Source organism: Lepeophtheirus salmonis, chromosome 14 (assembly GCF_016086655.4).
Source record: "Lepeophtheirus salmonis chromosome 14, UVic_Lsal_1.4, whole genome shotgun sequence".
In the NCBI taxonomy this organism is placed as follows: Eukaryota; Metazoa; Arthropoda; class Copepoda; order Siphonostomatoida; family Caligidae; genus Lepeophtheirus; species Lepeophtheirus salmonis.
In genome coordinates, this window is record NC_052144.2 from 17,478,936 (window position 1) to 17,497,765 (window position 18,830).

Sequence of the window (18,830 nt, forward strand, 5' to 3'; positions counted from 1 at the left end):
AAGGAACAAGTAATGCTGGTAATTCTCTACATAAGTGAGGAAAGGATAAAAGTTTCGACAGTTTATCTGACCTGGTGACTTACACAAAGCTAGTTGGATTTACTAGCTTATTTATGACAGAAAGACTGATCTACTCAGAAAAAAATATAGTTCAAGAATTACTTAAGACTGGACAAAAGCAGAAACTGAATCCCTTTGCACGCTTAATTATTTTTTGTTACTTGTTTTGGGGGTTTACAGCTCCACTTCCTTCAGCAGTACCTTTGAAGGATCTCATAGCAGTCGATAACTTGATCAATTATATGAAGATCCATAAAACTTGTGTAAATGTGTAAGCATTTGTGATACCTAACTAAAAAACTCGTACCATTAGTATTTTTTTTTTTTGGACTAAATTACAAATGAAATCCAAACATACATGGTATCAAAATTATCGACTTTATCACAAGACTCTTGCAGCAATCACATATTGCTTGATACAAGCAAGGAAAGTGAAGTGACAAAAAAAGGTTTCTATTTCTGTTATTTATATAATTAAAAACTTTTTTTTTTTTCATTCAGATAAACTATTTCTATAATTCTTTATATATAGATATTTAGGATTAAGATGGGATTCTCATTTAGATTCAATATATTATGATTATTTGACAATATAGTAAGTTTTCAAATGTTATATAGTGACTAAAGTATATTTAAGTTCGTATAAAGTAATATTATTGGATTGTATAGAAGTTATTTAAGCTTAATGTTGGGCTAGCAATCAAAACAATATTTTATAATCTTATATCCAGAGGTGTAGTGCTAAGGCCAGACTTGAGTTGTCTTTTATGGTCTTTAGCATTTGGGCTTTACTCAGCTTTGAAACATCTGAACTCAGACTTACAGTCATTTGCGTCCAGAATTGTCTACAAAATATATGACAGGGACACACAATCATATATACTTTCTTGTTCCCTAAATAGACTTATTTTAACTAGTATATACATTTACTGAGAGACAATATTGATTTTTCTCGTTCTGACTTGTAGGTATATGAATAGGGTGTATTCAAATATAAATCTTTGTATAAAAATATTCCTAAAAATATTATATATCAAAGTACTTTCATTAAAAATCGTACTTAGATTTTTTTTTTTCATTACATAAAAATTCTTAAATGATATAAATTATGTTTATAGTAGAATACTACTACTATATTATGAACTGAACAATAGCATTTGATTATTGACTGATTTCTTTTTCTACTTTATTGAGTTAGACTTTTTTCGTTATAACTGAGGAGATATAATGGGTCTAGACATATCGACGTTTGACAATTAGAAAAATTAAAAGTCTACTTTCTATAGACCTAATAGTGGATTAGAGATAGAGCCTAAAAAACTATCGTCACGTAAGCCATAAATGAGACAAAGGCGCATTATTCGAATGGTTTTCTTTACGTATTTTTATGGTGTGTTCTGTAGATCCTTCTGGTTCAACATATAAAAAGGATATATGAATGTAAGTTAACATTAATATTTTTATTTATTTTTTATGCCTTTTCATTATTATCAATATATTTAACATGTTATATATACCACTGTGTTGCTCTAACACACAAACATTTCTTTGTTATTTTCTGTTGCCGGATTTTTTATATTGCCCACTAATATTAATTCCGATTTTTATAGAATCGATATTTTTATTAATAATGGAGAGTTCCATGTAGAAAAATATGAAAGGCTGTAATAAATGTTTGAGTGAATCCGAGATTTTAAGACGTTTTTTGTGTCCAGATTATGAAGATCTATCTGAAGTAAATAGTGAAAAATAGAGAATATTGCTTTAGAAGAAAAAGTCATCACATTTTTAGTTGATGTAGAAGTTGAAAATCCATTTGAACAGGAAAAAAGTGAAAATGTCAACTCAAGGAAAAGTAAATCAAGAAATGTGTGGAAATAAATGGCGAAAAATTGATTTTTAATCTTTATATTTTATTACATGGACACATTAGTTAGAAGTAGACAAGTATGGGATACCTCCATCTTTTTTTTTTACTTATATTAAATGAATCAATCATTAAGAACATAACGTATCTAAGAGTACTATATTTTTATCCAAAAATATGCTAAGAAACAGGACTTTTCAATAGATGACATGAAGATACTTTTGGTTATTTTAATGATAACATTAGTTATACGATTACCAAGTTACAGAATGTATTGAAAAGGGTGCAATCAGTCAGGATAAATTTGAAGAAATAAATAAATATTTACACTTCAATCATAATAGAATCTATGACAGTAACATCCCAAATCATGAAAAACTTCATAAAATTAAGCCTCTTATTGATGCCATAAGGAAAAGCCAAGTCCAAGAAGAGCATCAATGCATTGATGCATTTTTAGCCAAACGAGAGGTTAGCTGACTCGTTTAAAACAAATTTATTTTAATCAAAAATATTTTAGCTATAAAGTACAGATGCATCAATTTGATCCCGGTTTAGTAATGTTAGCAAGATACAATTTAAAAAAAAAAACAATTTTAAAGAAGACAAATTTGACAAGCCTTGATAATGAAAAAAATTTTAACTTGGATTTTTAATCAATGTAATTACCAGGTAGGCAAACTTTGCATATCAATCTTTTTAGTCATAACCAGTAATGCATAATATACTCGAAAAAATAAAAGAATCCAAAAATAACCGTAGTCACCCTGACAATTTGTAGAAGGTTCACTGCAATGTGGGTACTCATATTTACTCCGAACCCAACAAAGATATACACTTTAACTCTCTAGCAAATCCTCATTGTTACTCCCATTCTTTCATGAGCTTACAGAATAGTTATTACTTTGTACTTAGATGTTTTTTCTTCAATAATTAAATTATAAGGATGATATCTTTGGAAAATTTTAAAAGCCTATTCAGATTGTCAACTAAAAAAACTACTCTGCTTTCTAAAACATGTTTTATACACATTTGGTCATAGTTAATATATTCGATCGTTCATTTAAGAGTAAATCCTCTGTGTATTAAGGATTCCCTGGATACAAAAATTGAACAACAATTTCTTACAATTCCCTCCTTTTTTTTTCATTGTATGATATAAAATATCGGGAAACAAAAGTCTAAATATGTAGGAATTTTCTCCTATACAGATACGATCCCGACATTGGATATTTTGCCCGATATAACGCTTTTCCAATTTCGATCCGATATATAAGTCCATCTCAAATGCCCACCTTCACGATTTCTATACCAGTGACGTCAAGTATTACTTATTTTTCACTTAAAACTGATTACATCATATGATAAAATAAAAGAATACTGCATACCTTGTGCGTATTATGTCAATGACATGAAAATAATTAAAATGACGTCAAGGAGTATCAAATTTAAAGTTTAAATGCCTCTTAGTGTGTAAGGAATGACTTAGCTTTATAATATTCATATTGTATACAATATTTGCAATCAAAGGAGTAATGTCCATACCTATTAATAAATTTTTGAATCCTAAGAACTTTCTATATGTAAAAAAGAGACAGAAATTGGACAAGGTAACACTCACAAGTTGAAGAAGTTTTTGAAGCTGAAATGATATTTATTTATATTAGCTAGAAACATCTATAAGAGTTAAACTCAAATCCCACTCCATTTTAACTAGGAAATAGGAAAGATTTAGTCCGTTGACCGATTCTTGGTGTTAATCTTAGTTTTACATAATCACACGCACAGGTGGTTACTTTATACTTAGATCTTACCTCCTCCAAAATGATTAAAGAATAATGATAATAACTTATCAAAATAATAAATACTGTTCAAATTGCCAACTACCAAAATATTGCCGGCTAGAACATGCGTAGAATTTACATTTCTATCAACTAAGACCATTTTTTTTATCATGCGGGGCTTTCTTTAAGAGGGCATACTAAATTTAACATCAATTGTAAATTCAAAAACAGGAAACAGGAATGGTCCTGAAAAAATCATTTTGTATATAATAAATAAGTGGATTTGCTCATTAACGACTTTTGGAACATTTGATATCTTCTTATTTGGTTTCCATGAGAACATTTATTATTTATGTATATATTTACATGATACATAGACACAAAATTGAATAATTAAGGTCAATTTCCTAAATAGACTTTTAATTATTGTTTTATTCATCCATAGAAATGTAGAACGCACGAAAGTACAGTTTTAGTGTTTTGTATGTTTAGTTATTTGTTTGTCTTGTAACATATTAAACTACCTTTGTACATATATATATGTATGAAGGTATATAACAGGCCACATGGAAACGTTCGTGTTAACACTTACTTGTATATCTATACATATATAAGTAAGTAGTATTTTCTTCTGTTTTTCTACTTTACAACTTGTTTTTTTATTTCTTCTATTTCCTTGCTCAAATAAGAATATTGTTTCATAAAATAAAAAGTCATGCCTTGAATATTACATTCGATTTTGCCCCACCTCCATAAAAGACACGAATCCCTCTTTATCTCACTACAAATGGTCATAAAAAAGATAGAAAAAATACTATGTATCTAAAATACTAATTTTGTACATCCTGTAAAAAAATGAGAAACAATATCAAGCAATATCCTTATTTCTTGTGCAGCACATTGCTTCCTTGTATAAATAAGATGTGTTTACAATACAACGAAGGCAAGGCACCCCCACGTTGTGAAGTTTCCTCCAGTGTCATCTCAATTGATGCATGAAATATGTCAAGGCGGTATGTAAATAAACAAGAAACTGAAAATAAACTTGATAATCCTGACAATTTGAAAAATGTTTGGAAGGAAAGCAACTTAGCTGGCATAACTTTTATTACATCAGCTGAAAGCAGTCGTGAGAGGTCAGAAATAAACAAAATTTCAACTCTGTAACTAGCAATGATATAGGCTAAAATTACTCTAATTTTGATTTTCAACTTTACTCCGAATCCAACAAGAAAGCTCTGTTTTTCATGAACATATGCAAAAGTTATTATTTTATACTTAGATGTTCTGTCTTCAAAAATAAAAAAATAATGATAACAGCTTTGGAAAATAACCTTACCCACTAGAAAAGGACTTTCTAGGACATATTTTATAATTCTGTAGTTATCATTCACTTAGGTGAGTAAAAATTATATGTAGTAGGTTAGAGGATGCCCATTTACTATTTCCTTTCTCTTCTATAGCCAACCCATAAACTTAGTGGCGAAATGAAGACCACATGAACAGTATACTTCCAAAGTTGTGGATTAAGTTATATTTTTTTTTACACTAGAGGCGTGAGGTAGCATAAAAATTACTTAATTTACTCTATCAATTGAATTTATAATGTGAATTCGTTGAAAGCTACTAAGCTTCTTACTCTTTATAAGAATGAAAATTTTATCCTCATCGGTTAATATTCATTAATATTACTTATAATTTTATGTTTATATATGGGTAAGATTTGAGTGAACTATATTTTATGTGTATAGTTTAAATAGTTGGTATTTTCATTAAACATTAATCATTTTTTTTTTTTAAATTTATTGGTTTACAAAATTTTATTGCCAAGTCTATAAATATAAATTTGTAAATATAATACTTCACGTCAATGGAAAATGTACTGTTGCTATTCGTAATAGAATGGAGAAAAATCTCATACTCACAATCGTTGATTTTTTTAATGATACAAATATTTTCGGATTGGATTGGAGTCATGCTTGGTCTTACTCATTAAGTATTTGATGGAACAAGGGTAACAAAGCTTTAGCTATCATGAACAGTTCCAAGAAATTCAAGATTGAATCTCAAGACTGTAACTTAAATACTCGAAGATTTTTAAAAGAGGATTAATACGTTGCACTATAATGAAAGTTTCAATTCATCTCAAATCCAATTCCATCCAATTTTCAGTATACCTCTAACTTTTCTCAAGACAACAGGCTGTTAAAAAATAGTGGGTAAGTTTGATAAAATGAGTATTGTATCACTTAAACTACAGTATGTACGCCGCACCAATTAGACAATACTGATGAAAATGTACGTATCTGTGGTGATTTCAAAATGCTCCACCGACAAATATCTGTAGATCAGCATCCTCTCCCAAGACAAGAAGAACTTTTGAATAAAATAAATAGTAGAAAGCGTTTCGCTAAGAGGAATTCTTTGGACACTTACCCACAGATTGAGTTAGCCAATGGCTTAAAGCGACCTTGTTACTAATACATCTGGTTTTTTTTATACCACATAATTTAGTTTTGGGCTAGTTTTCAGTACAGGTCAGTTACTGTCCCTATAGGTCCATATAGTAGGAAATTATTTTGACGATATCGTTGTATCCAGTAAAAAAATCATAAGGATCTTATTCAATATCAAGATATTAAAAATCACTCAGATCTTAAGATTTTATTGTTTCGCACAATACAAAGGGAAAAGTCAACTTTTGGAACAGCTAATAGAATACTTTGGTTATGTGGTTAAAAAATATTATAAATAGCTATCTGATACAGCAATAGAAGCAACATTCAGAACAAAAGTTAGCTCTACCTAGATAATCATGTTCTATTACTTTAAACGTTGAATATATAAAACCACGTGATCTGCTATGTGTTAGAAGAGAGCCTGATTTATAGGATAGCTCTAAATCTACGTGACTATGACCATTGATGGATGAAAAAAAAGCTTGTTCAGATTGCCAAATAAAAAAAGTTCTCCCGCGTTTTAGGGCATATTTTATACACCTCTAACTAGGAAACTATGTATTTATCAAGAAACTCATGCAGGAGAGCTGATGTGCTCCTTACTCTTTGAAAGAATGAGTATGTTATTATCATCAATTTGTACTTATTATTATTGTTTGTGAGTTTATGTATATTTATGACTATGATTTGAGTAAATAATATATGTATATATGGTATAAATAGTTGGTATTTTAATTAAAAATTATTCATTTGTGTTTTGTAAAGACATTGGTTTACTAGAAATGGTTGTTTATTTCATTTAAAAAAAGTATATTGTTGTAAAACAGAACAGAAGCATGAGAACAAATTGGAAACGTCATAAAGAAAAACGATAAAGTAACTTTATGAGTGTTATCATAAAAAGCGAAATCTTGCAGACTAAAAAATATTTGACACATCCAAATAATCTACTGAAGCCAACAGGAGCGTTTTCACGACTGAACTTATACTTTGTTCCATAAACATTCATTTGTATTCTGAAAACATATTGGGATCTACTCGGTTGACTTTTTTTTCCAATGTGTTCTAAGCTTTAAATGCTTCTAATTTGTTGTTACATAATTGATGAACAATAATTGTAAGCCGGACGACATGTGAAGAAACTACTCTAATTTAAGTAGTTAAGGTCGTGTCCTAATTTATTAAGAAAATAAATAAATAATGGTAGCTAAAACGTATATAATGGGTCGACTTTTTAGTGGAGGCAAGGCCAGAAGTAGAATAATGCCTCATTGTTCCATGGACTATTCTCTATTGTCTGTATCGTTTTTTGTTGAGTCTTTAGGTCGTTTGTTGTTGGTATAAAAAAGAGTTTAAGTAGTTTAAGTATGTTTTCATACTGTACAAAATCTTCGAAAAACGATGCGGGCAATTGGAAAAGATACATACATAGGGTATTGTACTATTTTACCCCTTACTGCAACAAAAATAGATCTTATAGCTCTAGCCTCACACCTCCTACTGTAAACTTCAGGTATATTGTCTCTTTGAAACAGCTGTCAGGAATATGGTTAGTAGCTACGTCATTTCAGCTGTTGTAGTACATTTTATTAGGATCAGACTGATAGGACTGCAGTCTTTCTAGTTATTTTAAATCCCATCTATCACTACTAATTACCAGATAAATTTGGGCCTTATTTTCTCTCTTTTTTGGAAAAAAAGGTTGAGAGAACCAATTGAGATTAATTTTTGGACTATCTTCATAAATGGAACATTAGTGTTATGTCGGTCCTTGACCAATAACCGAAAGTTAAGGATCAGTCTTATATAAATGAGTTGGTAATAATTACGCCATTGGCTAAACACCAACTGACTTTGAAACTTTTTTTCTTTCCGTTGTTGTAAGAAAGGGTGATAGATGCAATCAAAATCTCTCTATGACGAAAGTGAAGTATATTTAAATAACACTCCGTTGTTAAAAGTATAGGGACTTATTTTTGTAAATATTTTATATCTTCCACGAAAGTTCCTTTTTGAAATATATAAAATTGAGCTGTAATTTGTCTAACCTACCTTTACAGGAAATGAATTCAAGAGAAATACATACAATTGCTGAAATTTACATATGACTTGTGTTATGGTGAGTGACACAGTTATCCACCGTGTACACGAACCGACATTTTAAATTTTGGAATGGACCAATGGATAACTTATTGATAAGAACTCTACATTCTATCATCTTTAAACCTCAGAAATTATCCTTTTCAGTATGAATAGGTTCTGTGATTTAGTGGTTTCAAACGTAGAACAAAAAATGGCATGGTAAATAAAATTTTTTAAGTACTTTTGATTTGGATCAAATACCAGTTCTATCTTTATGAAGCAACCCTATAGACTGTTTAAGATCCCTCAAAGTTCTAGTACCCGAAGTCTGTTTGGATCCAAGATCTCGAATAATACAAGTTTATCCATACGTACCCCCATGTATTCCGGATCTTAGACCCTTTTTATCTTTATTAAGCAATACTATAATCTTTTTAAGATTCGTAAAATCTCACGGATATTTTCTAAGATCCCTATAAGTTCAAGTACTCGAGCCTGTTCAGATCGTCGATCTTGATTTTTTTTTTTTTGCCTATACCGTACCTAAATATATTGGATCCGGATCACACACGCGTTCTTTCTTTACCATATATGTATGTACATATTTTTAGTTGATAAATGAATTAGTCTCATATTTATAAAAATATTAGATACAAAGGGGGAAAATGCAGATAAAAGAAACAAAAATAATACTTCAAAGACCGAATGCTTTCATCAGAACAAAGGCATTGTGACGTAGGGAAGCCATATCATTTTCCAAAATATGCTTATACATTTTGTTAAATGTATATATATATATATGCTAAACTATAACGACATAAAACAAAGAGTCTATGAATATAAAAAAAAATATTTTAATAAGAAGAAAGAGAAAGTCAACATGTAAGCATCAATTCCCATTTATCACATTTGCTTTAAAACTTAACTCAAGAAGTATGGATCTGATTAAAAAACAAAAAATCAACACAAAACATAATAGAGTTTCATGTAGCTTATGTATTCAAACTTATTACATGTTTACTCCCTTAGGAATCGTAAGGAATATTGGCTTGGCAAATGTAAATACAATTAGGATAAAAATAAACATATAAGTGTCTGTGGTGATAAATAAAACTACAATTTTTTAAAGCAGAGAGGCAAAAAATTATGAATAATATAAAGTGCTTACCTATATTTCCGACTGTCACACTTTTGTTTTCGAATGTTTTCATCCCTCTCAATAACAAAGTTCTCCCTTTGCTCTCCCTTAGCCCCCTCGCCATCCAACGAGCCTTTGCCCACCTCATTCATGGTGGCTTTAGAAGCTCTTCTTTTACTCTTTCTACAACCATTGCTCCCTTTAGAAGCACCATTAAAAAGGATATTTCGTGCAGGGCTTTTTGAGATGAGAGACTGACTCCCTTCTCGGAACCAATGGGGGAGATTGAGCCCACAAGTACAACAACACATCCCTTTGACTCCTTTTGGCACTTCTTCTTCATCATCTTCTGAAGAAGAATCATTAGTATGAGGCTGTCGACTTGGTTTTGAGTCCAATGGGACATTGTTTCCGTTAGGATGGTCGATATGGTTTCCACCATTGGAGAAACGGAGGGGGCTGAGTTTGGAAGACATTTTATCAAGGGTCAGAGTACTGTCTGCATTGCAATACCTACATTACATACACATTAGGGTCACTTCTTCCCATTTATTATTCTCATTGGAGTAGGCTTGAAGGATGTTTCTGACTAAAACATCTGGAAATATAAAGGAGGAAACAACATGAAACCACTTCTTTAATGTACTTTAAAGTTTTTCAATATTTTAAAACATTCTTTGTAAAAAAAGGTTAAGTAAGTAAATGGAAAAAATATATGGGATTGACATTTATTTAGTCAATTCAAACAACGAAATTGAAAAACTTTATTTGTTTGTATAAAATTCATAATACTAATACATATATAAACAAACAGTCGAATACAATAGTTACATCATTTTAAACTTTTAATCGAAGTTACTCCTATCTAATTACTTTTTACCAAGAAAAGACTTGATTGCTTGAATATATTATTTATACTGCTATCTTTTTTAATATATAATTTTTTTTCTCAGTGCTCTGAAATATCTTATATCTTGAAATAATTATTTTGATTCTGGACTATTATCTCTCAGAGTGAATTTTGAACACTTAAGACAATGGATGCAAAGAGTCATCTTATTAAAATTTTATATAAAATAAATAGCAAAAACTAGTTATCCGAATTAATCTCTATTTCCAAAGGAAAAAATTAAACAGATTCCTAAATCATAATATTTAATATTCAATACTTTTAAGAAACTTTTTATGTTGTTATGAACTGTTGAACTGTGACATTTTTTTCCATATGATCCTGAATGTGTCAGAAAGAAGACGTTTGGCTGTAGTGAGGCAAACCACTGATAGTATTCATATAGGCACTCAAAGGTTGGGTCGTAAATAACAGCTCTTGCCTCAAATTATACTTTCTCGTAATAATAATCAATCATGTCGAATGGTAATTGATAAGGGAGACTGTAGAATCGATTAGCACTTCTTCCATTAGAATCGGTTTGGCATTTGTTTATTTTTTATTAATGTTGTTAATTATGTTACTTATGCTCTTTAAAGTTCGAACTCATTAACTAGTGAGATTTCAATATTATGGTTTGAAATTTTGGGGCACCCTAATTATTCTAATAGAGAACAACTATTAACTGTTTTTATAGTAATATTCATTAGATATTTTGATTTAAAAATTCAAAGGGAACATCAACTTCAACCAAAAATAAATAATAACCGCGCATAAATATAATTTGTATATATATATAATAAGATTGATATAAATATATATATATTGCGACAAAATAGTTTCAGGTAAAAGTACCAGTCACCTACTTTAGTAACTCTCCGTCCATATGACAACGTTTTCATAGGAAAACAGTATCAAATTTTTCCATATTGGACAGACATTCCCACAGAGCCGGACACCATTTAAAAAAATTAATGATAGTAATATTCTCAACGGAGCCATCAACATTATTAACTGGTTCAGATGAAGCATATTTTTTACTGTTTAGACTCAAAGCTTTCAAAATATACTTAATATAAATAAAGTAACGTTTTAAAATTATTGTTATAAGGACGGGTTTTAAATTCGAGTAATATAACTCACTGCCTGGGGAACTGGAATTCTCAGACCCGAACCGAATCCTACTTAAGTTTCATTGAATTGTATTTTTCATAGGAGTACAACTTAGTAAAAACTTAGACAAAGTGCAACCTCTAAATTCTTTGATATCACAATAATCCGAAAGATGGAAAACAAGTTAAGAAAAATAAAGTAATGCAGAAAAAAAAAAAAACAGTTGTCCTTAAAACCAGAGACTTCTTTCTTCTGAACTTGGGTTTAAATGTATACCTACTCGATTTCAATTTGACTCGGAAATCTACAATATACATAAATCAGTATGATGAGTCAATGGGATATGCGAGTTGATTACTTGTATTAGTTTGTCAAAAAACAACAGAGTCTTACGTTAAAATAATACAATTCCCATAATGATTATATTATTTAATATAAAATTCATATGTATCATAGAGGGCGCTATGATAATTTTTCTCACCATGGAACATTTTTAAAACAACAAGCGTAGACTGTGAGATCATAAATATTTTTTAATTTGTTAATGCACTATTCTGCAGAAAAAAAAGGATTGCTTGCTTTTTTTTACTTTAAAAGTCTATTTTCCAGGTGATATTCATCATTTTCGACTTATCTTTATTTATTAAATTTTCCACACAAATTATTCGTGTCAAACCTTTAGTAAAACTAATTAGTATAATTGTTTTTATTCTTTAAAGGAAAACTAGAAATTGCAGAATGATATGGTAAACATGACGATTTCAGGAATGTTTGTGAAAAGACAGCTTAGCTGATATAATGTTACATTAGATTAGCTGCAAGTAGCTATGAAGTGAAGAAATAAGCACAAGTCTAACTCTGTATCTTGCAATGTTTATACTCAATACTAAACTGAGTCCCAAAAGGACTTACACACACTTTTAACTCCCCAACCAATCCTATGTATTCTGGAGCAAATGCACTCGTAATTACTATTTAATTAGATGTTATATCTCCTCAATAATGAAAGAAAAATGACAACAGTTTTCTAAAATAAGAGAAAGTTAATGTATTCTACTCGTTACAGGTCTTATTTTCTACTACTCTTGCTATTAGAATCACCTTTGTGAAAAATTGTATAGATAAAACCTACAGCCGTATACATATGATAGGCACTACAGAATAAAATAATTTTTCTAAGCTACAGGGACATATTTGGGTCATCTATGAATTGAATTTATTCATTTTCCCTTGGTATTTGCCTAACTTTCAAATAAAGAATTTGTAATGTTATATGAAAATGTATATTACTGTATACTAAATTACTTTTATTATCAAAGTCTTCTTTAATTTGCATTTAATTTCAATTAATGTGCCTATTTGAAGAAATTATGCATGTATGTATAGCATAATATATTTCTACATAAGTATTTAAAGAAATTATACAAAGTATTCTAAAATGATAAATGACAAATGATGTATGTAAGTATATCACATTAGTGGACACTTAAAAAAACTATATGACAAAAAGAGTCTTGAAAGATGTAAGCCAAAATATTCAATAAAGTGTGTTGTTCAAGATAAGTCCTTACTTATATTGTATCCCGCAAACTTCCTCCAGAAAGATAGAAAAAAACCATAAATCAAATAGTAGTTAGCCTATTCTTACCTACGATGACTAAAAAAATTTATTTTCTTGAAAAAATATTTCAAATTTTAAATATTTTCTAAAATAATTTTTAAAAATACAACTATTTTACAAAAAAACAATTTTTTGGAAAAATATTTCAAAAATTCCCTTAATTCACGAAAAATTATTTTTTTTTGCTAGAATATTTAAAAATTCAAATTTTTGTAGTTTTTTTTCAAAAATCCAGTTATTCAGGAAAAAGTTAAATTTTTTGGAAGTATTAAATTTTTGAAGAAAAAAAATGACAAATCTACAGCTTTTCACAAAGAATCAAATTTTTGGAAAAAAATATCAAAAAAAGTCCCAAAATATTACATAACTGTTAAAAAGTATTCACAGCTTCTCAAGCGCCCGTTAGAATTCAACCAATCAACGTTCAAAACATTAATTTGGAGAAAACAAGTAGAAACATCGACAACTGACAATAAAATATATGGTATACTTTTTTTTAGCGAGATAACACCGTGTTATAAGGGGAAAAGAAGAAGAAACTTCGACAGTCCACAACAACGTTCAATAATGTAAATTTTCATGTTATTGAGGACACCATGATGAACTTTGTATTTCTTCATTAGGTTTTGAAGGAAAATAAATTATTGATCATAAGAGACGTCGATTTCCGTCTAAAAAGTATGTAAACCAGACCAAAAATTATTGTTTCAGTTAGTGCTTCCTTTTTTCTCCTCCATTTTCAATAGAGCATTTTAAATGGCGTCTCAAACAAACAGAGAGCTCCATCACAACTGAAGGAATTACTAAAGGTGTTAATTAAAGTCAATACATTTCTATCCTTTGGTGGTACTATCACCTCATTGTAATGTCATGTGACAGCACTCTATATACATATCCAGAATCATATTACAAAACATCAACTTTTCTCATGTTACCCGCCAATAAGTCTTTTCTTGCTTCTGATTCGCGCCCTTATATTGAATTGTTGAATTCAAATTACTTCTATTTAAGCTGTGAATATTAATTAACAAATAATTACACTGTAAAATATTTGTATGCAGGAGATGGAAAAGTGAATCAAATATTTAAAAGAAAATCATAGTCAATTGAATACATCTTGGAAAATAATCAAGTCTGAGACATTTCAAGCTCCCATCTATTTTATACCAAAGAGATAATGAATAATATAATCGCAAAATGTGGTAATGTGGTATATGTGGTAACTTGTAAACAAGTTATAACTAAATAAATATTGTCTAAAAAAATAAGAATGATAATTACACTGTATTGTCGAGGGGCTGATACATCTAGTAATTTTTACTTCATTTCATTTCCCAAGAGGCTAAAAATCAAGATATCCTTCCTTAATTAGAAGGAAAATAATATTATCATCTGGATATGACGCTTGTGGTTTGTAATCTATGTCATATACTCCTATAAGTATCTACGAACGTATTTACCAACTACATAATAAGAACACGTATATTTTAAAGGTTCCAAACATAAAAGGACAATCTAAAAAAAAGCAAAAATGTTTTTTTAAGGGTGATTTTATCCTAAACTAATCATTCGATTTTTATCAAAACCAATGGCAAATGATAGCAGAACCAATTTGTTTTATTTTAATTCAATATAATCTCCTTTGGCGTTAGTAACGGCCTTGATTCAACCTTGGTAACGAGAGCAAGTCTAGATGACAGTCTCCTTTGGCAGATTCTGGAAATTATCTCCTATTTTGTGTAGCAGGAGGAACTGCTGGTGTCTGGCTTAACTACTCCCAACATAAAGAAGTCCATGGGGTTGAGGTCCAGTTAGCTTAAAGGGCAAACATGAATAAACACCTTCTTGGTCAATTCTTTATTTTAAAATGACGCCTAACACTTCTGGCTAGCTGCCAAAACAACAAAAAACGTTCTAACATCTAACGTGTAGCTGTTAAATATGCTAAAAGTTTTTTGTGGGACAAACGGCCATACTTTTTAAAATACACTCTCGCCGAGATGTGACGATATGCCTCTGTCTACCCTCAAATTAATTTGAAAAATCAATAAAAATACAAACAAATTTTAACAATGGTAATTTGTAGAGGTGTTTAAAATATGACCTGTGGGTATGTAAAATAAAATAAGGGAAAAGTGATTTGGTAATACTGACAGTTTGAAAAAGGTTTGTAGGAAAAGCAGCTTGGTTAGGATGACAAATTATTATATTAGCTACAAGCAGTCATGAGTGAAAGGAAATGAACTCAACTTCTACTCTATATCTAACAAGAAAGAGTTACTCTAAGTTCTACTATGATTCCATGAGGGACTTATATCTATATATAACTACCCCATAAATTATTGGTGTACTCCATTATCCATGAGCATATGCCCTAAATGCTTAAATGTTCCCTCCTCGAGAATGAAGGAATAATGATAAAAGCCCTCTTAAGATTACATACGTTAATATTTTATACAACTCTAGTAATTCGTTATGAACAATTTTAGTATTTTTGTCTAGATAACAAAAATTACATAATTTAAACCTTGATTACTTCAAGAGATATGGTTTCCTCGTCTCTAGGGGAACTATAATTATATTATAAAAAATAAAACAAAGATGAAGATGACTTGCTCCTTAAAAACTAAGAAACAAAATAAATGAGCAAACTATGAACAAACAAGAACCTACATTAATAATTCAGCACATTTATAGTAGACATTTAAACTTAAATTTTTGTTAAAGATTTAAGTTTTTTCCTTTCTTTCTATCTCTTATATTCATAGAAGGTATATACATTTATGTGATGAGGAAAAATTATTTATTTATGTATCTACAATTACATGTGCCAAAGTACTCATGTTACCAATATATAAATATACTGTATGAATATATATTATAAAGAACAAAAGGAAAATTAATTTTACATAAAATATTTGGATAAACCTATAAACGACTGTTTACCATCTTATACCTAGAAAATAAAGAATTAATCGAAAAAGGAAAGGATAATTGATTACTTAAAAAGACAAGAATGAATCGTAGTAAATCCATATATATGTACATATGTAAAGAACACCTCAGTTGCTAGTGTTCTTACCGTGACTTCTATTATACAGTGTGAGACAATATAGTTTCCTTTCTTCAGAAGTATTATGTCCTCCATCTTCTTCGAGCCAAAAGAGAGGGTGGATGCCGAAAGGAACTGTGAACTCCTGCTTACCCATGTATTATCTTGGAGAAAAGCTAAGGCCAGTAGTATCGAGTTCTTTTTTCAACAAGACTCGGACCCCTCTCACAAGGCCTGCAAGACCCAAAAATTTTAGAAAGAAGAGAAGGCGCCAATTTGGGACCCCCAGACCTGGCTCTCTAACTGTCCTGACAAGAACCTCATGGATTACTTCTTTTAGGCGGAGTCCAGCATAGACCCCTTGAAGGCCTCAATCATCAAATACTGGGACAAAGTTTACCCTGTGGACGTGGTCAAGGCCTTTAAATCCTTTAGGCATCGTATTGCGCGAATTATTGGCGAAGATGGCAGTCACATTGAATGATTTTTCTGTTTTGTATTATTGGAATTTGTAAATAAAATTTCAAACCTCTACCTGCTTCCCTTATTGATCCGGATGTCGTTAAATGTGGTGCAGATTTACCTGAGCAACCCTGTATATTGAAGCAATTCACAATTTTCATAAATTGCAACAATAAAAATTCAAGTACTAAATTGCAATTTGTTTCATTTATAAAATTTTCTGTCAAATCATTTTTTGCCAGTATTTGTTTTTGACGGCAAACGCACGTTCCTAAGTACTCCAACGCATGATATCGACTGACTGTATTTCTAAAAACTTTAGAATCTATCTATAGAATGAAACACGCCTACACCGCTACTACTTTTATAGCCTGATTTCGACGCACTCATAAATGTTGTCAGTAGAATTTTATCGTGGTTTAAATTAAAATTAGGTCAAAAGATCAATGTGGATATTACTGATACCATTTCTAATAATGATTGTAGCAACTGTCTATATACATCTTGTATCCAACAAAATATTACAATTATCGGAGTAACTATTGAGAAGATCTCGCAATCTCTAAACCAGAAATAAATAGTCCCTCGTATAAGAAAGTCCGTAATCAATATTAATTATCAGGGATTTTATAGATGGGAGAGAATAAACATATAGAATTCATACATTGATTCTAAAGTTACTACCTTTTACGAACAAGTATGTCCGAGGAGAACATCTGAGTTGCCTGTTAGACCATTAAATGATTGCTCATAATTTGGAGGACAGTAATATAGATTTGATTAGAATATAAAAAAGTTAAATCAGCTACCCGACCATGGAATAAGGAAGGAGTTTAATCGTTCTTTGTCTCATAATTAAAGAAATTATATACTCAAATATGTAGCTTTTGCGGCTCCATCAACAAATTTAACAAAAAAAAGAAAAAACAAATATGTGTGAATGTGGAAATATGCAAGATTCAATAATCTGAGATCTATTATTATTTCATGACCCATTTTGAAGGTACCTAACTTGAACAAGGTTTTCATCGTACAAACATATGTAATACAGTAACCCTCGGAGCCATGTTGTTTTAAGGATAAAATGAAAGATTGTTTCCCTGTTGAACTTGTTGTAAGAAGATGTTTAATAGGGGGATTGAATACATAAGTTTGAGAATTACTTGTATTGATGTGAGTTCCTCTATTCTACTCTGATTCCAGTAAGGATTTACACTAATAACTCTGTAACAAATCATTATTGTTACTCTTCATCTTTCAAACAGTAGTGATTACGTTATACTTTTATGTTCTCACATCAAAATCTTCGGAAATAATAATAATAATTAAAAAAAAACCTACTCAGGTAGTAATTACAAAAAGCTATTATCATATTATTTTAATGTCTAGATGATTGAATTGTCTTCTTAAAAAAAGTATAAAATGTTTACTACACTACTTTAACATATATTTTTAAAGTAAATATAAGGATAATTTTGATGTAGTTTTAACATTACAGGACATCCTATTATATATTAATAAATTGTAGCTATATACCATGAATTAGTAATAGTCTATTCCCATGGATATTTTCTGTACAACATAAGGAAAAGTTATAGGTACACACCTACACAAATGAAAAATAATCTGAGGATTTATCCGACCAAAGCCTTTATAATACACGCTCATTCCATAATACATTGTTTAGTTTCTTTTATGTAATAAATAAAAAAATCTTACACAAACACATAATTTTGAATTAACTGCATCTTAATGATCTTAGAGGTCAAAAAAAAAAAAAAAAAATTATAACAACATGGTTAAATATTTCATACGTCTATATGCTAACTTTCAAACAGATCTGTTCGACTGTTTTGGATTCTAAGTGGTACATCATCAAAAACGGACCAATAAATATAAATATATTTTAATGTAGTTACTATTTATGTTTTTTTATTATTATGAGCTCGTTGTTAAAAATGAATTATCATCCGAAACTCAAATTAACAAAAAAAAAAAAAAACATAAAAAGACAAACATACTCGTACTTTGCTTTGTGAATATATCTTAAAATGGTGGTTAGACGTAGCTCAATGCACAACGCACTCGGGAGAAATCATTCTCTTGAACTCAATGAGCGTAGGGGTATACTTGGTTGCTCCTAGAGAAGGAAATCAATTTTTGTATAATAATGATAGTATATAAGGATCCACCTTTTGGACCAGTGGTTCAATTGTTCCACCTATGTGCCGGGTTGTATCATAGGATATTAGAAGATGTCCTTGACATTCAAGATAATGGTGGAGAAAGTTTTTTATTCTTCT

General features: G+C 29.9%; 1 protein-coding gene across 1 annotated transcript in view; it reads right to left on the reverse strand.

Annotated features, from left to right (window-relative positions):
• The window catches only part of LOC121129636 (insulin-degrading enzyme), a 123,858-nt gene that overhangs the window by 72,947 nt on the left and 32,081 nt on the right, over positions 1-18,830 (reverse strand). Inside the window, exon 2 of the mRNA XM_040725364.2 lies at positions 9,421-9,988. Within this exon, the coding sequence (XP_040581298.1) occupies positions 9,421-9,866 (446 nt within the window). The 5' untranslated portion in view covers positions 9,867-9,988. The remainder of the gene's footprint in view (positions 1-9,420; positions 9,989-18,830) is intronic.